This window comes from Cetorhinus maximus, unplaced genomic scaffold (genome assembly GCF_964194155.1).
Source record: "Cetorhinus maximus unplaced genomic scaffold, sCetMax3.hap1.1 HAP1_SCAFFOLD_2043, whole genome shotgun sequence".
NCBI lineage: Eukaryota > Metazoa > Chordata > Chondrichthyes > Lamniformes > Cetorhinidae > Cetorhinus > Cetorhinus maximus.
In genome coordinates, this window is record NW_027597983.1 from 10267 (window position 1) to 37473 (window position 27207).

Consider the following 27207-nt stretch of genomic DNA (forward strand, 5'->3'; position numbering starts at 1 on the left):
GATTTGGAGACAGATACCAAACAAAGCGTCAAGGCCTGACAGAGTCACTCGATTGATTGGGACGTGAATACCATCAGCCTTTAAATCTAGATGGAGAAACATTTGTCTAGTCTGTCTCCTTCAAAAGGTTTTGAACATCAGTGCAACTAGAAAGGTACCAAGACACACACACACACACTTGAGTGAGAGTGTTCCAGTGAACTGACTGTGGAAAGAGCTTTAACCAGTCACACATCCTGAAAAAACATTGCATCATTCACAGTGGGGAGAACCGTACAGATGTTCTTTTTGTGGGCAAGGCTTCAACTGATCATTGAATCTAGAGAGTCACAAGGACACCCTCACCATGGGGAAACCATGGAAATGTGGTGTCTGTGGGAAGGCATTCCAGTTCCCATCTGGGCTGGAAACTCATCGACGCGTTCACACAGGGGAGAGGCCTTTCACCTGCTCTGAGTGTGGGAAGGGGTTCAGTCAGTCATCCCATCCGCAGACACACCAGAGAGTTCATGCTGGGGAGAGACCATTCACCTGCTCTGACTGTGGGAAGGGATTCAGTCAGTCATCCAATCTGGTGACACACCAGAGAGTTCACGCTGGGGAGAGGTCATTTACCTGCTCTGATTGTGGGAAAGGATTCATTGATTCATCCGCCCTGCTGTTACTCCAGCGAGTTCACACTGGGGAGAGGCCATTCACCTGCTCCGAGCGTGGGAAGGGATATATTGATTCATCTACCCTGCTCGTACACCAGCGAGTTCACACTGGGGAGAGGCCGTTCACCTGCTCTGAGTGTGGCAAGGGATTCAATCAGTTATCCAGCCTTAAGACACACCTGTGCCTTCACACCAGTGAGAGACCATTCACATGCTCCGTATGTGGGAAGAGATTCACTCATTCATTCAGCCTGCTGACACATCAACGCATTCACAATGGGGAGAGGCCATTCACCTGCTCTGAGTGTGGGAAAAAATTCACTACTTCATCCAACCTGCAGAGACACCGGCGTGTTCACACTGAAGAGAGACCATTCGCCTGTTTTGAGTGTGGGAAAAGATTCACTCAGTTATCCAGCCTGCTGAGACACCAGCGGGTTCACACTGGGGAGAGGCCATTCATTTGCTCTGAGTGTGGGAAGGGATTCAGTGATTCATCTCACCTGCTGAGACACCAGTGAGTTCACAAGTGATTACAGGGGTTGGATTCTGCTGTTATTGCTGCTGTTAATCACATCCAGGACTGAACCATGTTCACTCTGACGGTTGGTGAAGTGGGAGGGTCAGAGGTTTCTTTCTGCTGGACAGGCCTCACAGCTTTGCTTCCAGTGGGCTGATGCTCTTTCAGCCTGTGAGTGCACGTTTCCACCGAAATGATCCACAAAAGCTGGTGAAGTATATTTATTTTATCCTGGGTAGTAAATAGTGTTTTGCCCACCACTACAGGTATATCTAAAATAAATACATTTGTCTCTGTTCCATTGAGTCTACAGCACAGGGACCAGGCCAGTCAGCTCAATCGGTCTATGTCAGTATTTATGTTCCAGATGAGCCTCCACTCCCCCCATCAGCATATCCTTCTATTCCTTTCTCCCTAATGTGTGTATCTAGCTTCCTCTTAAATATATTCATGCTATTCACCTCAACCACTCGCTGTGGTCGCAAGCTTCACATTCTCACCACTTGCTGGGTAGAGAGGTTTCTCATGAAATGCCTATTGGATTATTGAGCCTCTTTATAATCTTAAAGACTTCCATCAGGTCACCCTTCAGTCTTCTCTTTTCTAGAGGAAGGCAGCCCAGCCTTTCCTGAGGGTTAAACGCTCTCAGTTCTGGTCTGATCCTTCTGAATATTTTTGCCACCTTCTCCGGTGTGTCTGTCTCCTTTCTCTAAATGGAGATCACAAATATTGACTGTCCTCCCAGTGTCGTCTAACCATGGTTCCAAACCAGTGGAAGATAACCTTCCTGCTTCTCAATTCTATCCATAGAACCATAGAAAAGTTACGGTGCAGAAAGAGGCCATTCATCCCATCGTGTCTGCACCAGCCAAAAAAGAGAAATAAGAAACTAGCCGCTCATTTTAACCCAAACTTTCTAGCACCTGGTCCGTAGCCTTGCAGGTTACAGCACTTCAGATGCAGGTCCAGGTAGCTTTTAAGTGAGTTGAGTGTTTCAGCCTCAACCACAAACTTAGGCAGTGAATTACAAACTACAATTTTATACATCATTACATCCCTGCTTTTGTATTCAATATTTCGCCCAATAAATGAAAGCATTCCATATGCTTTCTTGACCATCTTGTCCACCTGTCTTGCCACCTTCAAGGCACTGTGGACATGCACTCCAGGGTCTCTCACTTCCTCAATCCCTCTCAATAGCTTCCCGATTATTGAACATTCCCTTGTTTTTTTTGCCCTCCCCAAATGCATTACTTCACGCTTTTCAGGATTGAATTCCATTTGCCACTTTTCCACCCATTCAACCAAACCATTGATATAATTCTGGAGTCGACAGCTATCCTCTTCAACTATCAACTACATGGCCAATTTTTGTGTCATCTACAAATTTCCCAATCATGCCTCCCACATTTAAGTCTAAATCATTAATATTTACAGCAAGGGCCCCAATACTGAGCCCTGTGGAACATCACTGGAAACCGTTTTCCATTCGCAAAAACATTCATTGACCATTACCTTTAGTTTCCTGTTGCTGAACCAATTTTGGACCCAACCTGTCACTTTCCTGACAAGTCTGCTATGTGGGACCTTGTCAAATCCCTTACTGAAATCCTGGTAGACAACATCCACTGCACTATCCTCATAAATCTTCCTTGTTACTTCCTCAAAAAATTCTATTAAGTTAGTAACACAGGATCTTCCCCTAACAAAACCAGGCTGACTATCCCTGATCTATCCGTGTCTTTGCAAATGATAGTTTATTCTGCTCCTCAGAATTGTTTTCAATAATTTTCCCATCACTGAAGTCATACTGACTTGCCTATAATTTTCTGGCCTATCCCTCGCATCCTTTTCAACTAATGGTACAACGTTCACAGACCTCCAATCCTCTGGGACTTCACCGGTATCGAGTGAGGATTGGAAAATGGTACTCAGAGCATCTGTTATTTCTTCCCTGGCTTCTTTCAACAGATTGGGATACAGTCCATCTGCCCTAGTGATTTATCCACCTTCAAGGATGTCAGTCCCTCCATTACGTCCTCTCTCACTATGCTTATTGCATCCAATATTTCACTCTTCCCCTTTAACTACAATGTCTGCATCATCCCTCTCCTTAGTGAAGACAGAGACAAAATACTCATTGAGAACCCTGCCCACATCTTCTACATCAACTCACAAGTTACCATGTACATCTCTGATAGGCCCTACCTTTTCCTTAGTTATTCTCTTGCTCTTAATGTACTGGTAAAACATCTTGGGATTTTCTTTGATTTTACCTGTCGACATTTTTTCTTATCCCCTCTCTGCTATCCTAATTTCCATTTTTACTTCACTCCTGTATTTTTTATACTCCTCTAGGCTTTCTACAGTATTAACTCTTTTGTGACTGTCAGAAGCTTTCTTTTTCTGCTTTATCTTGGCCTGTATGCTTCTGGATAATCAGGGGGCTCTATATTTGGCAGTACCACCCTTTTTCTTTGTGGGGACATGTCTACACTGTGCCCGTAGAATCTCACCTTTGAATGCCTCCCACTGATTTGACACAGTTCTTCCTTCTGCTAGCTGTATCCTGTCCACTCTCGCCAGCTCACCTCTGAGCTTTGTAAAATTTGTCTTCCCCCAATTTAGTACTTTTACTCCTGTTCCATCTTTGTCCTTTTCCATAATGATGCTAAGTCTAACTGTATCCCTCTAAAAAGGAACCCTATATATGGGCCCCACACTTTAGGAAAGATGTGATGTTCTCGGAGAGGGTGTCGAGGAGATTTTCGAGAACGGCACCAAGGATGAGGGACTTCAATTAGCTGGAGAGACTGGAGCAGCTGAAATTGTTCTCTTCAGATCATAGAGTCATTTAGGCATAGAAGGAGGCCGTTCAGCCCGTCGAGTCCATGCCAGCTCTCTGTTGAGCAAACCAGCCAGTCCCATTGCGCTGTTCTACCCCGTAGCCCTGCAGGTTTATTTCCCTCGAATGTTCATCCAATTTCCTTTTGAAATCATTCATCATTTCCACTTCCAACACCCTCGTAGGCAGTGAGTTCCAGATCAATACCACTTGCTGTGTAAAAATGTTCTTCCTCACATCTCCTGCCCAAAACCTTAAATGTGTGTCCCTTCATCCCTGTACATCAGCTAATGGGAACAGCTTTTCTTTCTCCACCTTATCTAAACCTGTCATATTCCTGTACACCTCTATCAAATCTTCCCTCAAACTCCCTTGCTCCAAGAAGAACAACCCAGGCCTGACATCTAAAAAAAAGGACAAACAAAATATGTTAATAGCTGAAATCAAATGGGACTGTTTGTTTTCTGTTTCAAAAGTATTATGAAAATATTGTACTGGACAGTGAAGGAACTGGAATAACTCATCAAGGGTGCAGTTCAATGGAATATATCAATCTGGTGCCCATATACATTGCCATGAATTCAGGGAAGTGTAGAGACAAAATAAGTGAGATATTTGTATCCTTTGCCTGTGAACATTTTTAAAAATAGAAAACCGCATTTGAAAGCCTGGCCACTACCTGAAATATCAGGACCATACTGGGGGAGATAATAGAAGATCTCGAGACTGTTACCCACTTTGATCTTTTCATGAGGTCACCTGAAAGTCAATAATATGTCATGATTTTGGGATAGCAGTGTGAGTGTACAGCTGTGATTTGTTACGTGTGAGACAACTAACAGCGGGAAATGCATGGTGAACGTGCGCTGAAGAACTGGTCCCAACCATGCACAGCTACCTGACACCCAGAATGACATTAAATGGTGATTGTGACCAGGGGAATGAGACAACATTTTGACATCATCAAGGATTTGACACATACTCCATAGTGAAACTGACTTTAAAACAACCAGGACAGAATTAAATACACTGGTCATGGTCAATAAGTGAGTAACATTAAATTAAAAAGGGATAAGAACTTGGACTGAACAATTAGAGGCTTAGCAGAAATAATACTCAGTAAGAACTAGCCACAAGTTGGATAGGGATAAAGAGAGAGCTGGAGAAACTTGTACATCTATGCTTGACTTGTTGCTCAAAGCATATGTCCTTATGTACTTGTAACTTAGAACTCATGATGCTCCTTCAGGAGGAGTAAAGATCAGGTCGATGTTACCCCAGCGGGGGCCAGAACAGAACTGGAAAATAACAGAGTGAAATTGAGTGAGGAGTCGGAGAGAGAGTTCTCTTCCCCTCAAGGTGTGGACTGTAAGAATGCTGGGGTACCCCTAATTTGGCATTTCTTGCTAATTAGCAAACGTTAAATTAAATTCTATGACTAGTTATGCATTTATTTTTAATTTGATTGTTACATTTCTCCTGCTTCTACTCCTGTTGTGATTACGCTTTGGGTAAAGATGGTTGACAAGTGACAGGATGGGAAATTGTGCTTTGGGTCTTCATTGACCGAATGTTTTATTGATCCAAAAGGTTTAAAAGGGGCCAAAGTTCAGCAGTAAATATAGCATAGCTGAGAACAGATGACTTGCTATATGCAGGGAGATAAACAGCTCCCAGAGGACTGAGTGTTAAGGCCACCATGTTTTCACTGGTTGGCCTGGGAACGCTGACTCCCTGTCCTGGGGATGGACCGTAGGGAAGCCAATTGTTTGAGAGTTTGACATGGCTGGACGGGTGTAGATGATTCAATGACGGGTTTTGTAATCGGTCCATTCAAATGATGGCTCGGCAATGATTGGGTTAAGTCAATCTGCATAGACTTTGCGATGTAACAAAGTATAAGAAGGAATTCTACAAGAACAGAGATTTTTAGAGACAAGAACAAAAATTGCTGGAAAAACTCAGCAGGTTTGACACTATCTGTGGCAAGGAAGACAGAGTTAACATTATGAGTCTGTAATACTCTTCATCAGAACTAAAGAGAAATAGAAATGTGGTGAAATATAAGCTGTTTAAGGGGGGTTGGACAGGTGGAGCTGGATAGAGGGCCAGTGATAGGTGGAGGCAAAGGAGAGATTGCCAAAGATGTCATAAACAAAAGGTCAAAGGGGTGTTGACAGTGTTGACATTAGCTAAAGGATGTGCTAATGGTGACATTAAGGGTAGAAAGCAGGATGAGCAAGGTACAGATAGCCCTAGTGGGGGTGCGGTGGGGGGATACCATAAGATCATAAGACATAGGAGCAGAAATTAGGCCATTCGGCCCATCGAGTCTGCTCCGCCATTCAATCATGGCTGATAAGTTTCTCAACCCCATTCTCCCGCCTTCTCCACGTAACCTTTGATCCCCTTACCAATCAAGAACCTATCTATCTCGCTCTTAAATACACTCAATGACTTGGCCTCCACAGCCTTCTGTGGCAATGAATTCCATAGATTCACCACTCTCTGGCTAAAGAAGTTTCTCCTCATCTCTGTTCTAAAAGGTCTTCCCTTTACTCTGAGGCTGTGCCCTCGGGTCCTAGTCTCTCCTACTAATGGGAACATCTTCTGCACGTCCACTCTATCAGTATTCTGTAAGTTTCAATCAGATCTCCCCCCTCATCCTTCTAAACACCATCGAGTATAGACCCAGAGTCCTCAAACGTTCCTCATATGTTAAGCCTTTCATTCCTGGGATCATTCTCTTGAACCTCCTCTGGACCCTCTCCAAGGCTAGCACATCCTTCCTGAGATACAGGGCCCAAAATTGCTCACAATATTCTAAATGTGGTCTGACAAGAGCCTTATAAAGCCTCAGCAGCACATCCCTGCTTTTATATTCTAGTCCTCTCGAAATAAATGCCAACGTTGCATTTGCCTTCCTAACCACCGCGTCAACCTGCAAGTTAACCTTAAGAGAATCCTGGACTAGGACTCCCAAGTCCCTTTGCACTCCAGATTTCTGAATTCTCTCCCCATTTAGAAAATAGTCTATGCCTCTATTCTTCCTACCAAAGTGCATGACCTCACACTTCCCCACGTTGTATTCCATCTGCCACTTCTTTTCCCATTCTCCTAACCTGTCCAAATCCTTCTGCAGCCTCCCTGCCTCCTCAATACTACCTGTCCCTCCACCTATCTTTGTATCATCTGCAAACTTAGTCAGGATGCCCTCAGTTCCTTCATCTAGATCATTAACGTATAAAGTGAAAAGTTGTGGTCCCAACACTGCCCCCTGCGGAACTCCACTAGTCACCGGCTGCCATCCTGAGAAGGACCCCCTTATCCCCACTCTCTGCCTCCTGCCAGACAGCCAATCTTCTATCCATGCTAGTACCTTGCCTCTAACACCATGGGCTCTTATCTTACTGAGCAGCCTCCTGTGCGGCACTTTGTCAAAGGCCTTCTGGAAGTCCAAGTAGATAACATCCATTGGCTCTCGTTTGTCTAACCTACTCGTTACCTCCTCAAAGAATTCTAACTGATTTGTCAGGCATGACCTCCCCTTGATGAAACCATGCTCACTTTGCCCTAATTTACCATGCACTTCCAAGTATTCTGAAATCACATCCTTAATAATGGACTCTAAAATCTTACCACTAGGGAACAGGCAATTCTAGATTTAGTGATGTGTAATGAGGCAGATTTGATAAGGGAGCTTAAGGTGAAGGAGCCCTTAGGAGGGAATCGAAATAGGCTAAAAGGTGGGGCTAAAACAATGTTGTCACCATTGTCACCTTAATGTCACCATTAGCACATCCTTTACCTAATATCACCACCGTCAACACCCCTTTGATCTTTTGTTTATGACATCTTTGGCAATCTCTCCTTTGCCTCCACCTATCACTGGCCCTCTATCCAGCTCTACCTGTCCCAACACCACCCGTCCCAACCCCCCTCACCCTTAAACTGCTTATATTTCACCACATTTTTATTTCTCTTTAGTTCTGATGAGGAGTCATACGGACTCGAAACATTAACTCTGCCTTCCTCGCCACAGATGCTGTCAGACCTGCTGAATTTTTCCAGCAATTTTTGTTTCAGATATCCAGCATCCGCAGTATCTTGCTTTTATCTTAGAGATTTTTTAGAAGTTTTACATATTACATTGACTGGTGCCATGGCATCTGGGACAGACCAGGGAGCATTTACGTGGAGATGGTGCTTCTACCCAGAGTGTAATAGTAATGCTGCTGCACTTTGATACTACTGCTCAGACATGAGCAATTGTCAGGTCTCATTTATACTGACTAAAATCTAATCATTGTCGCCAATCAATGTTATCACTGTGAATCATTTAAGAGTTTGGGAAAGGGGGACAAAGAGTTAATTAACTCCCTGAACCCCATTTTCTAACATCGCTGTGTCAAAAATAAAATCACATTCCCCCTCTCTGGCTCCTTTGCCAATTACCTTGGAGGGACTCACTTGCTGTTAAAGAGCCTGCCAACCCCTCTCACCCACTTTCCCTAAAGTGCATGAAGCTAATCATGAAAGGTCCAGAAAAATCAAATATTTTTATTGATAAAAGTTCATTAATGAAACAGAACTTTTTTTTAAAACGTAAATTACTTGAGGATCAAAGACAACCAGAGGTAAAAGGATTTGCACAATGTTCTGAACCCAAATGGTTTCTCTTTAGCTCCTCTGTACGCTGTTCCTGTGACTCCCCGCTTTGGACACAGGGCCACTGAACCCTGAGGGGTCCCATCACCAGCAGCCCCGGTCACCCCCCACTTCTTCCCCAATTGGCTAGAAGCCCATTTCCCAGTCAGCCAATCAGCATCTTCCCGTCTATTAGTCGACACCCATTGCAATTTCTTAACTGGGACGTAGGCCCCGTTATTCTCGGCTAAATTCAGCCCTCAGCTCCGTCGCCTGGCTGTCATTGACATGAGCAATAGAGACAGAAAGAAAGGTCAAATGGGAATTGAAAACTTGTGCAAGTTGAAGCTTGAGGGAGTGCTGGACCGTTGGAACTGCTCTCTTCTGGATGAGAAGCCAACCCAAGGGCCCCGTCTGCCCCTTTGGGTGGACTTGGACGTTCCCCTGGCTACAATTTCAGAGAAGAGCAGGGACTGCTGTGTTTCCTAAATTACAACAGTGACTACACTTCAAAAAGTACTTCATTGGCTGTAAAGCACTTTGGGATGTATTGTGGTTGTGAACGGCCCTTACAAATGCAAGTTTTTAAATTCAAGTTTTGTATTACCTCATCTTATGATCTGTAACTTAATCGATTTCAGCCACCCCCAACTTGCCAATTAATGAATTCACTTTGGTTCAGACAAGAATTTCGACAATTAAGGCAAAGGCAGAATTCTCTGGATTGTAAGTTTAAAAAAAGGTTTATTAAAAGAGAAAGGTTTACTTCACAACTTTAAAATAATGACTTTACAACCTCATGTGGTGATCAGTCCATAAAAGTATAACCCTCTCTGGCTCCTTCTTTGACAGCAATTCTTATAGAATTCAGCCTCGGGAGTCTGGCTCCTTCTTTGACAGTAATTTTCTTGGAACTCAGCCTGGGGAATCTTCATACTTGGCTAACAAGGAAGACCTTCAGAACCTCTACTTTTATGTCCAATGTGACAATTACCCCGTGTCAGAGTGGGGCTTGTTGTAACATGACAATTGGTTAATTTAATTGGATCCCAAATTACTTACACCACCTTCTCTCATTATCTTAGACAGGAATACAATAGAACTGTTTCATATGATCCCTTTATCTGATTCTATGTGATCCCTTATACAGTTCCAAATGTTGAGGCTAATCAGAATTTGAAGGTCTCTCTTGCCAGTACATTTATCTTCATTGCACATTCTTTACATACACAGCAATTAAAGTATTATATTTTTACAGCAAATAAAACTCAGTCTTTTACTATAACTACTGATTCAGAATTGATTTATTAATTATAATTCAATTAAGGCTCACTACTTATTCAATCAGCTGTTACTGACTGGTAGCTAATTAATACAGTAATATTTAATTCATAGATTTGGTTGACACAAGAATGAGTGGTTCAAAAAGACAGTTTGCAGAAGACAATAGTTTCTTATTAATCTTGATTGGATTGAACAATGAGCCTTCTTGAACTGAACTTTGGTAGAATATGATGTCCTATAACTTATCAAAATTAGAAAATAGTTTCTTTGTTTAAACAATTTGCATTGGGCCTGCAGGTTCTGGAAACATTTATGTTGATGCAGTTTTTATGATAAAAAAATAAAGATCCAGCCACGTTAGAGTTTAAAATGGCTTCCTTAACCTTGTTGCCTATAACAGTGAATACAGTGTGAAAGTGATTGATTTTTAGAACTAAATTTAGCTACCCAGGCCTACCTACAGTTTCATGCATTACAACAGTGACTAGACTTCAGAAGTACTTCATTGGCTGTAAAAAGCTGTAGGAGGTCATGTGGTGGTGCAAGGTGCAAAGAAATGCAATTTTTTCCAATTGTCCACAAATTTGGATATATTACGTTTTGTCTGCACATCAAAATAACATGGATTGAGTCTTAATTTTGTGCAATAACCTTGTCTTTGACAACATTTCAAACACTCTTGTGAAAATCCAAACATGCTGCATCCTGAATTATTTGTGTTGAAACACAGCGAGTTTTGTGATGTGGAACGCACTGCCTGAAAATGGTGCAGAGAGCAGATTGGACTCTATCTGTCAAAACAGAATTGGGCAGATTCTTGAACGGAAAATAAAATTGCAGGATTCTGGGATTAACTGGGTAGTTTCTCAAATATCTGACATGAACACGATGGGCCAAATGGCCTCCTTCTGTGCTCTGTGAGCCTTGTGTGCATTTAAAGTGAGTGGCAATGACCGAGAACCCACTTCCTATGAGTGTGCTAGAAGCAGAGATGATGGCATGATTTCTGAAGGAAATTGGATGGGCACTTCAGGGAAATGGAGCACTACAGGGATAGGACTGGGCAATGGGACTGACAGGTTTTCTCTACAGACAGTCAGCATGGACTCAAAGGGTCGAATGGCCCCATTCCCTACACTAATGACTCAATGATCTAATGAGAGAGATTTCAGCTGCTCCAGTCTTTCCAACTAACTGAAGTCCCTCATCCCTGGTGGCAATATCGTAAATCCTCGCTCCAGACTCCCTAGAACTTCGCAAATTTCCTTGAATGTGGGGCCCATGTGTAGGGCATTCTAGAGGGATAGAATGAAAAACACGGAGTTTATGTTCAACTAGTTCAGAACCATGGTTAGACTACACTGGGAGGATGGTCAACATTTGTGATCTCCATTTAGAGAAAGGAAATAAGGCACTGGAGGAGGGGAAACAAAGATTCACAAGAATAACACCTGAACTGAGAGTATTTAACCCTCAGGAAAGGCTGGGGCGCTATTCTCTAGAAAAGAGAAGACTGAAGGGTGACCTGGTGGAAGTCTTTAAGATTATAAAGGGGTTCAATAATTCAATAGGGATTTCATGAGAAGCATCTTCATCCAACGAGTGGTGAGAATGTGGGACTCACTACCACAGTGAGTGGTTGAGGTGAATAGTATGAATTCTTTTAAGGTGAAGCTTGATACATACATTAGGGAGAAAGGAATAGAAGGATATGCTGATGAGGGGAGATGAAGAGGGTGAGTGGAGGCTCACGTGAAGCATAAATACTGACAAAGACCAACTGATCCGACTGGCCTGGCCCCTGTGCTGTAGACTAATGGAATAGAGACAAATGTATTTATTTTAAATCTACCTGTAGTGGCAGGAAATACACTATTTACTATTCAGGATAAAATAAATATACTTCAACAGCTTTTGTGGATCATTTCAGTGGAAATGTGCACTCCCAGGCTCAAAGAGCATCAGCTCACTGGAAGCAAAGTTGTGAGACCGGCCAGTCCAGTAGAAAGAAACCCTCCAACCCTCCCACTTCACCAATTGTCAGAATGAACATGGATCAGTCCTGGATTAACAGCAGCAATAACAGCAGAATCCAACCCCTGCATTCACTTGTGAACTCGCTGGTGTCTCGGTAAGTGTGATGAATGAGTGAATCCCTTCCCACACACGGAGCAAGTGAACGGCCTTTCCCCAGTGTGAATTCGCTGGTGTGCCCGCAGGTTGGAGGACTGAATAAATTCCTTCCCACACTCAGGGCAGGCAAATGGTTTCTCCCTGGTGTGAACTCGCTGGTGTGCCCGCAAGTTGGAAGACTGAGTGAATCCCTTCCCACACTCAGAGCAGATGAACGGCCTCTCCCCGGTGTGAACGCGTTGGTGAGTCCAAAGGTTGGATGACGTTGTAAACCTCTTTGTGCAGTGAGAGCAGCTGAACGGTCTCTCCTCAGTGTGAATGCGTTGGTGGACCCTCAGATCTGCCGCACTTTTGAAGCTACTCAAACAGTCAGAGCATTTAAAGGGTCTCTCATCGGTGTGAGTGATGTGGTGTGCCATCAGGCTGGATGACTGAGTGAATCGCTTCCCACACTCAGAGCAGGTGAACGGCCTCTCCCCAGTGTGAACTCGCTGGTGCTTCTGCAGGGTGGATGACTGAGTGAATCCCTTCCCACATTCAGAGCAGGTGAATGGCCTCTCCCCAGTGTGACTGCGTAGATGAATCTCCAGCTCTGATGGAGCTTTGCATCCCTTCCCACAGTCTCCACATTTCCATGGTTTCTCCATGGTGCGTCGCCGTGTGTCTCTCCAGATTCAACGATGAGTTGAAGTCTCGTCCCCACACAGATAATGTGACAGACAACAGTCTCTCACTGCTGTGAATGGTGCGATGTTTGTTCAGATTGTATAACTGGTTAAGTCTCTTTCCACAGTTAGTACACTGGAACACATTCAGTCAGGCGTGTGTGTCTCGGTGCTTTTCCAGTCACACTGATGTTTAAAACCTTTTGAAGCAGACAGAACAGACAAACATTTCTCCTTCCAGATTCAAAGGCCAGTGTTTTACACGTCCCAATTAATCAAGTGACTTTGTGAGGTTACGATGTGATGTTTTGGGATTTCTGTCTGCAAATCCTCTCCTAAAATAGTGTAAAAAGAATTTACAAAAGTCACCATTGTCAGTATAGGACAAAAATTCAGAACAGCCAATTCTAGTTGCTTTGGCTTATTCTTTCCTCTCTTGATATACAGGTGGAATGGGGCTCTACAGAGAGTCAGCATGGACTCATGTTGCTGAATGGACAACTTCTGTGCCTTATTGACTGGAAATAAATACAGTACTATATAGGAAAACTAGAAATAATAAATGTACTTTATTAAAGAACCATAAAAATCTAGCATTTACTGTCTTAACACTAGACAAACACAATCTATATTCAAAAATCGAGTCATAGAGTTTTACAGCACGGAAAGAGGCCCTTCAGCCCATCGTGTCTGTGCCAGTCATCAAGCCTCTATCTACTCTAATCCTATTTTCCAGCACTTGGCCCATAGCCTTGTGTGCTATGGCATTTCAAGCGTTCATCTAAATACTTCTTACATGTTGTGATGGTTCCTGCCTCTACCACCCTTTCAGGCAGTGAGTTCCAAAAACCCCCCACCCTCTGGGTGAAAAAATCTTTCCCCAAATCCCTTCCAAACCTCCTGCTCCTTACCTTAAATCTATGCCCCCTGGTTACTGACCCCTCCACTAAGGGGAAAGGTTACTTCCTATCTACACTATCTGTGCCCCTCAAAATCTTGCACACCTCAATCAGGTCCCCCCTCAGCCTTCTCTGCTCTAAGGAAAACAACCCCAGCCTACCTACCCCTTTTTGATCCCATTTTTTTACTATCATTTTTATTTCTTAATTTTTATTTATCTTTTTCCCACATATTTTCATTATTATTATTTTTAAAATTTATTTCAATTTTTATTCATTGTTTTATCCCCAGCTTTTAGCCTTTTCGATCTTTTTTCCCACCACCGTCCCCTCCCCCCATCCCACCCCACCTCACCCCCACCCCCACTAGGGCCATCTGTCACTTTCAAGAGTGCTTACCCTGGTCCTGCCAATATCACATTCTGCTTTCCACTCTTCATGTCTCCATTAGCACCTCCTTTAGCCAGTACCACCACTATTAACAGCCCTTTGACCTTTTGTTTATGACATCTTTCGCAATCTCTCCTTTGCCTCCACCTGTTACACCTCCTTTAAACAGTATATATTTCACAACATTTCTACTTCCCTTTAGCTCTGAAGAAGAGTCATATGGACTCGAAACGTTAACTCTGTCTTTTTCTCCACAGATGCTGTCAGATCTGCTGAGTTTTTCCAGCACTTTTTGTTTTTGTTCCAGCCTATCTAGTCTCTCTTCATAGCTGAAATGATCCAGCCCAGGCAACACCCTGGAAAATTTCCTCTGCACCCTCTCCAGTGCAATCACATCCTTCCTACAGTGTGGTGACCAGAATTTCACACAGTACTCCAGATGTGGCCTAACACTTTTTACAACTCCATCATAACCTCTCTGCTCTTGTATTCAGTGCCTTGTCGAATAAAGGTAAGTATCCCATATGCCTTCTTAACCACGTTATCTACCTGTCCTGCTGCCATCAAAGATTGATGGACATACACACCAAGGTCCCTCTGACCCTCTGTACTTCCAAGGGTCCTACCGCTCTCGTGTATTCCCTTGCCTTGTTAGTCCTCCCAAAATGCATCACCTCACTCTTTAATGTCCTACCTTACTAGCTTGTCATCTTAAATGTCAGCCATCTCCTGGGGAAATCACCCCTTTAATTGTTAACATTAGGAAAGAGACCAACCTTTCAACCAGACAAATTAATGTGTCAAGTTGAGGGAACAAAGAATGGCAATGATTTTAAGAGAAAGAGACCTGGGCCAACCTTTCCAGAGTCTGCACCCTCCCTGGATTCACTTCCTCTCCCTTCAGTTCCTGCAAGTCCATAATTAAACCCCAGAATTAAAAAACAAATAGAAGTAAAAACATTGATTTCCTCACAGATGTTGCCCAGAGGAGGAAGTTTTAGTTTGAAGCTGATTGTCCACCTTTCGCGTTGTGACGTCCACAATGGAACGTTCACCGAATCAGCCAATAGGAATCACTCTGTTCCGCGGTGACGTCTCGGGTTCCAGTCTGCAGGCCAGGCGCGCGGACATTGGAGCCCCGCCCCCACCCGTTTTTCCCCCTCCCCCTCCTCGAGACAAGGTTTCCAGGTAACCGGCTGACGGCTCCGGCCAGAGGGAGAAGTCGCTCGGCTAACTCCCCATCCCCCCCCCTCTGTCTACGGCGGTTGGCTGGTTCAAAAAGAGATCGAGCGACCGCTGGCGGCAACTGCACTGCGCCTGCTCCGGACAGCAGCGCTTTCTGCGCTTGCGCTGCCAGCTGAGGGAGTGGGGGAGGGGAGTTTACAATATGTCTTCCCCCTCATTTTCTTCCAAGTCCTGTAGTTTGATTTTAAACAGCACAACATTTGTTTTAGCTTCACACACTCTAAAAATAGAGGCCGAGTTTCCTCATAGGAAAATCCCACCCCGCAGGCATTAATCTGGTGAACCTTTGCTAAACTCCCCCTGTGACAAGTATATTCTCCCTTAGGTAAGGAGACCAAAACTGTACTAAACACTCCAGCTAATGGAGGGAGTGTGTGTGGGGGCAGCTACTTACAGCGCTTGGGGAGTAAGAAAGGAAATAATGTTCCAGAGAAATTAAGAACAGGTAATTCTAGTTTCTATCCTGGACTGAGAGCGCTGACTTTTATAAACTCCTTTGAGAGGATATTAGAAGAGGAGGATTTACAGAGACGAAAATCGAACCAAACATCAATTGAAGAATTGGCAGTCACTCAATTATTGCGCGACCTGAACATCATCGGCCTTTGAATCTTGAAGGAGAAAACTTTGTCTGTTCTGTGCGCTTCAGAAGATTTTAAAATCAGTGTGACTGAGAAAGGACGAAGACACACACCCGAGTGAGAGTGTTCCAGTGCACTGACTGTGGCAAGAGCTTTAACTAGTTAAAAAGCCTGTAAGAACATCACTATTTACAGCTGGGAGAGACCGTACATGTACTATATGTGGACGCCTCAGCTGATCAACGAACCTGAAGAGAGACTAGGAGGCCCACACCATGGAAAAACCATGGAAGTGTGGGCACTGTGGGAATGGATTCAGATCCCCATCTCAGCTGGAAATTCATCAACGCAGCCACACTGGAGAGAGACCATTCACCTGCTGTGAGTGTGGGAAGGGGTTCACTCATTCATCTCATCTACTCAGACACCAGCGAATTCACACCAGGGAGAGGCCGTTCACCTGCTCTGAGTGTGGAAAGGCATTCACTACTTCATCCGACCTGCTGACACATCAGCGAATTCATACCGGGGAGAGGCCATTCACCTGTTCTGATTGTGGGAAGGGATTTAGTCGGTTATCTCACTTACAGGCACACCAGCGCGTTCACACTGGGGAGAAGCCGTTCACCTGCTCTGATTGTGGAAAGGGATTCTCTCACTCCTCCAACCTGCGGATACACCAGCGAGTTCACACTGGGGAGAAGCCGTTCAGCTGCTCCGAGTGTGGTAAGGTATTCATTGATTCATCAAGCCTGCGGATACACCTACGAGTTCACACCAGGGAGAGGCCATTCACCTGCTCTGAGTGTGGGAAGGGATTCAGTCGGTCGTCCTTCCTGAAGGCACACCAGCGGATTCACACCGGGGAGTGGCCACCCACCTGCTCTGAGTGTGGGAAAGCATTCATTGATTCTTCCAGCCTGCTGAGACACCAGCATCTTCACACTGGGGAGAGGCCGTTCACCTGCTCTGAGTGTGGGAAGAGATTCAGTCGGTCAACCTACCTTCGGAAGCACCAGCGAGTTCACAAGTGATAACAGGGGTTTGATTCTGCTTTTATTGTTGCCGTCAATCATATCCCGGACTGAACCTTGTTCATTCTGACGATTGTTGAAGTGGGAGGGCCGGAGGGTTTTTTCCTGCTGGACTGGCCGGTCTCATGATTTTGCTTCCAGTTGGCTGATGCTCTTTTAGCCTGGGAGTGCATGTTTCCACCGGAATGATCCACAAAAGCTGATGAAGAACGTTTATTTTATCCTGGATAGTAAATAGTGTTTTTTCTACCACTACAGATAGGTCTCAAATAAATACATTTGTCTCTGTTTCATTGGGTCTACAGCACAGGGCTTGGCCAGCAGTTATTGCCCATCCCTAATTGCCCTTGTTCAGAGGACATTTAAGAGTCAACCACATTGCTGTGGGTCTGGAGTCACACATAGGCCAGGTAAGGACAGCAGATTTCCTTCCTAAGGGACATTAGTGAACCAGATGTTGTCATCATCAGACTTTTAATTCTAGATTTTTGTTTAATTCAATTTTCACCATCTGCTGTGTTGGGATTCAAACCCAGGTCCCCAAAGCATTACCCTCGGTGTCTGGAATACCAATCCAATGACAATACCACTATGCCACCACCTCCCCATTTATGCTCCACTCGAGCCTCCACCCACCCTTATCTAAACCTGCAATAATATTGTTCACCTCTATCAAAACTCCCCTCAGCCTCCTTTACTCCAAGAAGAACAATACCAGCTTCTCTAACTTAAACTTGTAAAAATCCTTCATCCCGGGAACTATTCTGGTAAATCTCCTCTACACCCTCTCAAGGACCCTCACATCTTCTTAAGTGTAGTGACCAGAACCGGACTCAGGACTCTCATAGTGGCCTCACCAGAGCTTTATAAACTATTGGCACAACTTCCCTCCTTTTGTTCTCAATACCTCTGTTTCTGAAGCCTAAGATCCCATATACTCAAAACAGGAATATCAAACCTTTTTACTTGAACATTAAAAGCATTTGAACAACAATCTTGAAATGGCTAAAGAAGATTTTGACCAACAAAGGAACGAGCTGTTGCCACAAAAACAAGACTTCCTGAACTTCTTGTCTCAAAATGAAAATCCAAAATGTTTGAGTCTGGGAAATGAACTGAAAAATGAAGTTCCAACTCCAACTGATCAAGAAGAAGACACTTTAAATGTGGAATTGACTGGGATATTCCTTTTGGATTTAAACAATGGAGAAACTACAGACATGGAAGAAAATAAAGCTCAAAAGGTGAACTCTGAACAGACGGATTTTCAAACTGAAATTGAAAATACACATATGAACAGCAATGAGGGCTCTCCTCTTGCAGAAGGAACTTTGGACTATAATTATTGTAAGAAAACTTTCAGAAAACACTGCAAGCTGTAATGTTTCACATCTTCAGTGGAATGTGATTCCAGGACATGGAATTTAGCAGTGTGCTGTTATCAAGATAGACTTGTGAATTTGAAGTGGACGTTGGAGGGATTATTATGTGTATTGCATGTTATAAGATAGTTAAACATAAGCATAGGACTCAGGAACAGGTATTTTTATTTTTGTTTTGGATTTCCAGCATCCGCAGTTTTTTGCTTTTATAACAGGAGTCAGCCACTTGGCCCCTCGAGCCTGCTCCGCCATTCGATAAGATCATGGCTGTTGTTAAGATGTACAGCAGGTTGTAAGTTGTAATATTCTAAATAGGATATTACGAGGGTGAGACATTTTCATTTCTTCCTGAGGAAGGTGTAGTGAATATCTTGTTTCATAATTCACATTTTAGAAATATAACTTTCAGTTTGGGAATTGGATTTTTTTTAATGTACGATGAATGGAAAACCTGGGCTGAGAATCTGACAAAAACACCCTAAGGGAATTCGCAATCGCAAGGTGTGGCCCATGTTGATTTAAGAAGCCAAAGCTCTCGAAGGGTAAGAACTGTAAAACAGCAGGTGGGCTTTTTTAGCTGGAGACTTGGAGACATTGGGTCTGACAATTATTGTGGGTGAATTCTTCATGCAGACCTCAGGGAAAAAAGGTTTGGTTTTGAAGCTAAAAGTTAATAAATTTAAATATCAATTGGACATCCCAACTGGTCTCTGTTAACATAGGGATAAGTGATTCAGGGTGGAGCCTTGGTTGGAATTCTGGGTGTTTCTCACAGAAAGCAGGCAGTCTGCAGTTCGCTTGGAAGCAGTCAGCTGTGGGCCCAGAGCTGTGAACCAGCTGTGGGACGAGAAGCCTGAAGGGCCATTAGGAACTAGGGGTGATCCTAATGTTTAAATCCCTCAGCAAGAAGTCAGTGAAGCCCACGCTTGGACTGAGGAGTCCACAGTTTTTAAGTATTAAAGGAAAGTTGGAGGGTTGTTTAGCCAAAAGCTAATGGAAGGACCACCATAAAACCTTGGAACTTGGAGAACAGTTGGAATACTGAGGAGAATTAAAAGTGAATTCTGGGGAGTTTTGACAAACCTTTGGGATGGTCCCAGCAACAGAAGTGAATGAACTTTCAAAACATCGTTAAGTATAAGAGAACTCTTGGAAGTTAAAAACTAGAATTGGGTTAATAGTATAAGTCTTTATAAACTATAGTGTTAAGTTCATTGTGCTGGTTTTTAATTTTCTTTTCTCTTATATACACAGTAAAATTTGTATTTGTTTAAAAACATGGAATCTTCTGGCGTAATTCTTTCAGTTAATCACTGGGTGTTTGAATTTCACTTTAAAAGTTAATGGTCACAATTGGGATCCTAACAATAGCCACAAACAATATTTCAAAAAAGGAAAAAGAAAACATATGATTTTTCTTCATTTGTACAAAGCATTACATTATGAGACACACCTCAACCAGGGTTCCTAATAATTTCTGAGTTCAAGCACTTATTTTCGTGAAACAATCTGATAATTGATGACTAAACTTGGAACTAACTGTAGTCCCTTCTAAAGCAGGAGGGTTATTGCCCAGCACTGAGCCTAATTTGGAATTTCTCCCATAGACCAATTGATAGGGACTGTACCCTCCAACCATCTGAAGTGAATTCTTTCCATGAACCATCCACGTCAGTGCAGTTGTCAGCTTGCAGTTTGGCTGATCAGCTAAGATTTTATGCAGCATTTCATCGATCACGGCATGATTCCTTTCACAGAACCCATTGCTGAAAGGAGTTTCAGCTGTGATGTTCATGACCACAATGTTCATGTTTTCACACACGTCTCTAAACTCATTTGCAAATTCCCCTCCATTATCAATCAGAAACTTAGCTGGTGCCCCAAGTCCAGCCCCTATCCATTTCTCCATGACTTGGTCTACAATCACCCTTTTGTCCTTGCCATGTATTATTGGGGAAAGACTAAAGTGGTTACCCTGTCTATAAAGTGTAGAATGAAAATATTTCTGTCTTTGTCCCATACCTTTAGATCCATGGCAACTACCTCGTTAAAGTCACGTGCCAAGGGAAGGTTTACAATAGGATGTGACGGTGTCCTCCGATACTTTTTTTACACATTTCACACCTTGCATTAATCTCTTCTATGAGCCTCGTATACTCTTCACCAACCTGCAGGAGTTTCAATCCTTGACAAGAAGGGTGAGCAAACTGTCTTTGTAGCTTTAAGACAATTTGCTTTTCTTCTCGCTGATTCTTGTCACTTGATTCCATTAATCCTTCTCAAACACTCTGATTCGAAACAGCAGATATTGTTAAAGGGATACAATAATGTCCTGATTGAGTAAACTGCAGTCTCACTGACTTTCCAAAAACAGTTGTCTTATCTTGATTCATGTCCAGTTGCAATTGTGCCTTTTATCTAAGGTTTACTCAACAGTGAGGGGATCTCACGAAAGACTACACCAGTCCTGATAAAGTGGCAGAATCCAGATATTTTGCATGGAATCACCACTCTTTTTAGTGGCTTCAATGTGTGACATCACCCAAACCTAAACAAGTTGAACCCTCCTTAACCTTGTGTCCATCTTCACCATTAGGTGAATCTGGGTAACATCTTCACCAATCTGATCCACATACTGTCGAGGTGCAGCCACTATCTAACACAGCACAGTTGAAAGGGTCTGTGAACAATATACTCATCAATGGACCAAAACTCTTTGTGACGAGTACAATTCCTTCAGAGTGATAATTGTCATGATCTTCAGCCTCAGAATTCTCTGTGCCATGAGTCACTTTGAAGACCCTGATTTTACACTTTGGCTCATAATCAAATTTTGAGTTAGTCCTGAAACACTTGTTAATTGTTCCCATTCAACTATTAGTGCTGTTCCAACCCAGATCTGCTAAAGGTGCTTTCACCCTCATTCAAAACCTGTCAAACTCCGATTATGCTCACAGGCTTTCTTGTAAATCTCATCAATGAACCCGAATAGAAGATCCAAACCTTCATCGATATTCAACTGACAGGCATCCAGCTCACAAAATACTTCTGTTCTGATTTTACTTTTGTTAGGAAGTGACAGTGCCAAGGCCAAACCTTGTTCCCTCCTTGGTTGGGACATAACCCGTGTCCACATATCCACTTCATTCTTCCACTGGTCGTATGGCTCAGACTCCAAGAATAGAGGCTGGGTATCAGACCCTGACAATTGCTTTCAGCCATTTCTCACAAAAATTACTAGGACTGTAAGCTTTTGTCCAAAATTTTATCTCCGTTTAGTTTCCATTCTTCGCCATTAGGCAAGCAATCTGTTACCATGACAGCCTTATGGTGAAGAAAGAAACTGCAGCCAATCTTTACTTGGTACAGACTTATTCACAGAGTGAAACTTTAGTTATATAACTCCTGACTCCACTCCATGCCAGTTTCTTTTTATCTGTGCTCAAGTAACCATCCAATCAATTCCTTTCACCTATGTATATGTAACCACACTGATACAATTAACACCCACAGTCAGAGCATCGAAAGGGTCTCTAATCAGTGTGACTGCAATGGTGTCTCAGCAGGTTGGATGACTCCGTGAATCCTTTCGCACACTCAGAGCAGGTGAACGGTCTCTCTCCTCTGTGTGAATTCGGCGGTGCTTCCGCAGGCTGGATGTAGCAGCAAATTCCTTCTCGCACTCAGAACAGGTGAAAGGCCTCTCCCCAGTGTGAACACGCTGGTGTCTCAGCAGGTTGGATGATTCAGTGAATCCTTTCTCACACAGAGAGCAGGAGAACGGCCTCTCCCCGGTGTGAACTCGCCGGTGCTTCCATAGGCTGGATGAATTTGGGAATCCCTTCCCACATTCAGAGCAGGAGAATGGCCTCTCTCCAGTATGAACACGTCGGTGTGCCCGCAGGCTGGTTGTCCGAATGAATCCCTTCCCACACACGGAGCAAGTGAATGGTCTCTCTCCGGTGTGCGCTATCTGGTGCCGCAGAAGGTTGGTTAACCAAGTGAATCCCTTCTCACACACGGGGCAAGTGAATGGCCTCTCCCCAGTGTGAACAACACTGTGCTTCTGCAGGGTGGATGATTCATTGAATCCCTTCCCAAAGACGGAGCAGATGAACGGCCTCTGCCCAGTGTGAACGCGTTGGTGCAACCACAGGTGTGATGACTGAGTGAATCCCTTGCCACACACGGAGCAGGTGAACGGCCTCTCCCCGGTGTGAACTCGCTTGTGTGTAACCAGATGTGATGAGTGATTGAATCCCTTGCCAAACTGAGAGCAGGTGAATGGCCTCTCCCCCGTGTGAATGCGTCGATGAATTTCGAGTGCAGATGGGGAACGGAATCTCTTCCCACAGTCCTCACATTTCCACGGTTTCTCTATGGTGCAGGTGTCCTTGTGTCTCTGCATGTTCGCCAATCAGCTGAAGCCTCATCTGTACACAGAATATGTGTACGGCCTCTCTCCGCTGTGAATGGTGCAATATTTTTTCAGGCTGTGTAACTGGTTAGAGCTCCCTCCAGTCAATCCACTGAAACACTCGCACTCAGGGGTGCGTGTCTCTGTGTTTTTCCATTCACATTGATGTTTAAAAATGTCAGAAAGAGACAGAGCGTCGGTGAGTTTCTAGCTTTGATGGGGAAATCAATCCCTTCCCACAGTCCCCACATTTCCACGGTTTCTCAGAGGACCTGATGTCCTTGTGTCTCCCCAGGCTGGACAATCAGTTGAAGCCTTGTTCACAAGCAGAACACATGAATGATTTCTCCCTGCTGTGAATGGTGTGATTTTTATTCAGTCTGTGTAACTGATTAAAACTCTTTCCACAGTCAGTGCACTGGAACACTCTCATTCGGGTGTGTGAATGTCTTGGTGCTTTGTCAGTCACAGTGATGTTTGAACTCTTTTTCCACAGACAGAATAGACAAACGTTTACCCTTCCTCATACAAAGGCCAGTGATGTTCAGGTTCTGCTGAATCAAGTGACAGTGAGATCCTCCCCTTCTAGCCGCCTGTAAAATGAGTTTACAGAAGTTATCACTGTAAATACAGGATATTTTCTTTTATTCATTCATGGGATGTGGGCTTCGCTGGCTGGGCCAGCATTTATTGCCCATTCCTAGTTGCTCTTGAGATGGTGGTGGTGAGCTGCCTTCTTCAGCTGCTGCAGTCCATGTGGTATTAAATATATAAATTCAGAACAGAGAATTCTAGTTTCTATGGAACATTTTTCCCTCTCATTCCTCCCAAATCTATAAATCTCTGTCCCACACACTCCTCTCCCTCTCTGCTCATTGTTCCAGACTCAGTGACCAGTCTCCAACTTATTCTTTTCTCCTCTCCAGATTCTCTCTCCTCCTGTCCTTAAACTGGTGACTCAGGCTGTGGATCAATCCCACTCCTTCACTCTAATTCTACCAAATACTTTGCCTCAAAACAACAAATTACCTTCATTGACTTTAGCAGTGATGTTAAATGAACGGAAATAACCACCTTTTCCCATTTGGGCCTCTGGTTCAGTTTGGTGCCGCAGAGAAGCCGGAAGCGGCGGATGGTGATTCCGGATCAACAGGAAGAGAGGGGGCGGGGCTGGAGGACCGAGTTGGAGCTGGAGGACCGAGTTCGTGCTGCTGGTCCTCCAACCAATCGGAGTGAATGAGGGGCGGGGCCCTAACCGCACGACCCGGCGCATGCGTTTTGTGGGGCAGAGATTGGGGCATGCGCAGTGTGGGTGCTGGACGATGTCCTGTTGAATCCGTGGGGGAGAGATGACTTGAGGCAGGAGAGGAATAGAGGTGGCGGGTGGATTTGGAGGCTTCAGAAACACCTCATATAGGCTCCCATATCCCGTGTTTTCAACAAGCGGAACAGCAGTTGAGGGGTTTCTGATGACAGGCCCGAGGGTAACGGCCGCACCGCCATCTTGAGAAGGGAGGGCGTGCAGCCGGGCGCATGCGCGGCGACAGGGATGATGGGATTTGGAACCAGGAAATTCAAACCAAAGATCCCATCAGGATCTGAGCAAGTCAGAAACAGAAATACCTGGCAAAACTCAGCAGGTCTGGCAGCATCGACGGAGAAGAGCACAGTTGACGTTTCGAGTCCTCATGACCCTTCAACAGAACTAAGTAAAAATAGGAAAGGGGTGAAATATAAGCTGGTTTAAGGGTGGTGGGGAGAAGGGGGGGTTGTTGGGACAAGCAAGCAGTGATAGGAGGAGATAACCAAAAGATGTCACAGACAAAAGAACAAAGAGGTGTTGAAGGTGGTGATATTATCTAAAAGAATATGCTCATTAAGAGTGGAGAGTAGGACAAGCAAGGTACAGATAGCTCTAGTGGGGTGGGGTGAAATAAGACTAAAAGGGCATAAAAGGTATAGATAAACAATGGGTGGAAATACATTTAAAAGTAATGGAAATAGGTGAGAAAAGAAAAATCTATATAAATTATTGGAAAAAACAAAAAGGAGGGGGAAGAAACGGAAAGGGGGTGGGGATGGAGGAGGGAGTTCAAGATCTAAAATTGTTGAACTCAATATTCAGTCCGGAAGGCTGTAAAGTACCTAGTCGGAAGATGAGGTGCTGTTCCTACAGTTTGTGTTGAGCTTCACTGGAACAATGCAGCAAGCCAAGGACGTAAGTCCCTCAATTCACCAGGACCTGGGTATCATCTGCATCTGATTGTGGAAGGACAAACAGGGCTGCCTGCTCTGTTTGTGGTAAGTGTGACCCTGGTGTGACTGCACCGATGAGTTTCCAGCTCTGATGGGTAACTGAAAACCTTTCCACAGTCCCCACATTTCCAGTTTCTCTCCAGTGTGACTGCGCTGGTTTTGTCTTCGGGCAGAAGAGCTGAAGCCTCGGCCACACACACAAAACACGCATACGGTTTATCTAGGCTGGAAACGGGTCCCTTTGCTTCCATGTTCAAAGGCCGATGATATTCAGGTCCTCATGATTCTGTCAGATCTTGATGTGATGTTCGGTTTGTGTTTCCCGTCTGTAAATCCACCTCTTCCAACACGTTGAAAAATGAATTTAAAACAGGACAAGGGAGTGTGAGGGAATCACAAAAACAGAAAGGCAGGTTGTGATACTGAGCTGAATGAATCTGGTAATTTGGGGGCTAGAATAAAGTGGGCAGAGCTTCAGGATCCCAGTGACCAGGAGAGAAAATCATTGATTCATTGATTTTATTCCAACTTTCCACACAGGCACCAGAGAACTGAACCTAGCCAGAGTAGAGGGAGGGAGGGAGATAACTGGGAAATGGCAGAGATGGTGAGATGGTTTTGAATATCAGCCCAGGGAGGAGGGAGAGTGTGTAGGATGGGGATTTACAATTTTGGAGGAACAAGAGAGGGGAAAATGTTCGATAGTGACTTGAATTGTCTGTTCTGAATTTTCACCCTGTACTTATTGTTGACTTTGCCAAACTCTTTTTACAGGGCATTAGAAGGGGAGGATGCACAAATGGAAAATTCAAACCAAGCATCACATCAGGATCTGACATAGTCACTGGATTCATCAGGACCTGAAAATCATTGGCCTTTGCATATGGAAAGGGAAATGTTTGTCCGTTCTGTCTGAGGGAAAAGATTTCAAGCATCAATGTGATTGGAAAAGCACCAAGACACAAATATCTGAGTGGGAGTGTTGCAGTGAACTAACTGTGGAAAGAGCTTTAACCAGTTACACAGCCTGAAAAAATATCTCACTATTCACAGCGGGGAGAAATCGTGTACGTGTTGTGTGTGTGGACAAGGCTTCAGCTGGTCATGCAACCTGGAGAAACTCAAGGACATCCACGCCATGGAGAAACCATGGAAATGTGGGGACTGTGGGAAGGGATTCAATTACCCATCCAAGCTGGAAACTCATCGACGCACTCACACTGAGGAGAAGCCATTCACCTGCTCTGTGTGTGGGAAGGGATTCACTCAGTCATCTATCCTGCTGACACATCAGCGAGTTCACACTGGGGAGAGACCATTCATTTGTTCTGTATGTGGAAAGGGGTTTAGTTGTGCATCCCATCTTGTGACACACGAGCGAATTCACACTGGGGAGAGGCCATTCACCTGCTCTGTCTGTGGGAAGCGATTCACTGTTTCATCCCGTCTTCTGACGCACGAGCGAGTTCACACCGGAGAGAAGCCATTCACCTGCTCCGAGTGTGGGAAAGGATTCATTTCCTCATCCCTCCTTCTGGCACATCAGCGAGTTCACACTGTGGAGAGGCCGTTCACCTGCTTGGTGTGTGGGAAGGGATTCACTGTTTCGTCCAGGCTGCTAACACACCAGGGCATTCACAATGGAGAGACACCATTCACCTGTTCCATCTGTGGAAAGGGTTTCACTCATTCATCACATCTGCTGAGACACCAGCATGTGCACATTTAGAGGAGGCTCTTACTGCTGCTGTTAATCTGCTCCGTGTGTGGGAAGGGATCTACTTGTTCAGCCACCTCTTGACACATCAACATCTTCACTCTGATAAAAGACGTTTCAAATGCTCTGACTGAGAAGAGCTTTACAATTACAAATTACCTGCTGAAACTTCAAGAGGACATCAACAGGCTGGTGGATTGCAGGCACAAAGCCTCACAAAATTCAACACAGAAAAACGTGAGGTGATACACTTCGATAGGAAGATTGAGGAGAGACTGATCATGTTAAACATTAATGAACAGTGAGAGCTGTGTAAGAATATGGGGCTGTTGAGGGTATTTTGAGAAATTAGGATTGCAAGCGTTAAATGGTCAGAAACATTTCTCTGAATAGATTCTCTCTGCAATGAGATGCACTGCCTTGGACTTTCTACTGCCTCAAGGTTTTGAATGTGTGAGAAGTGGATTTGGTGTTGTATAAACTCCCTTATTATCCCAAGGAAAGAACAAGCGGAAGTTCTTCTTTGATTGTGGAAA

General features: G+C 44.2%; 2 protein-coding genes across 2 annotated transcripts; one reads left to right on the top strand and one right to left on the bottom strand.

Moving 5' to 3' along the window:
• The first annotated feature begins 256 nt into the window (after positions 1-256).
• Positions 257-26865, top strand: LOC144676877 (uncharacterized). The gene is made up of 5 exons (XM_078537193.1): positions 257-1173; positions 12906-12911; positions 16218-16895; positions 24618-24621; positions 26180-26865. The coding sequence occupies exons 1-5, from the start codon at positions 347-349 to the stop codon at positions 26681-26683; spliced, it is 2019 nt and encodes a 672-aa protein (XP_078393319.1). The 5' UTR covers positions 257-346; the 3' UTR covers positions 26684-26865.
• LOC144676878 (uncharacterized) lies at positions 11988-22791 on the bottom strand. Its single transcript, XM_078537194.1, has 2 exons — positions 21936-22791; positions 11988-12677 (listed from the first exon to the last, which is right to left on the bottom strand). The coding sequence occupies exons 1-2, from the start codon at positions 22687-22689 to the stop codon at positions 12058-12060; spliced, it is 1374 nt and encodes a 457-aa protein (XP_078393320.1). The 5' UTR covers positions 22690-22791; the 3' UTR covers positions 11988-12057.
• Positions 26866-27207: the final 342 nt, after the last annotated feature.

Bases quoted from the DNA above. Each gene is read 5' to 3' on its own strand.
- LOC144676877 (XM_078537193.1), top strand. From the start codon at position 347: ATGGGGAAACCATGGAAATGTGGTGTCTGTGGGAAGGCATTCCAGTTC.
- LOC144676878 (XM_078537194.1), bottom strand. From the start codon at position 22,689: ATGCAGAGACACAAGGACACCTGCACCATAGAGAAACCGTGGAAATGT. The intron at 12,678-21,935 runs GCCTGCGGAAGC...AAGCTCCATCAG, and splicing joins GGAATTTGCTGCTACATCCA to AGCTGGAGATTCATCTACGC.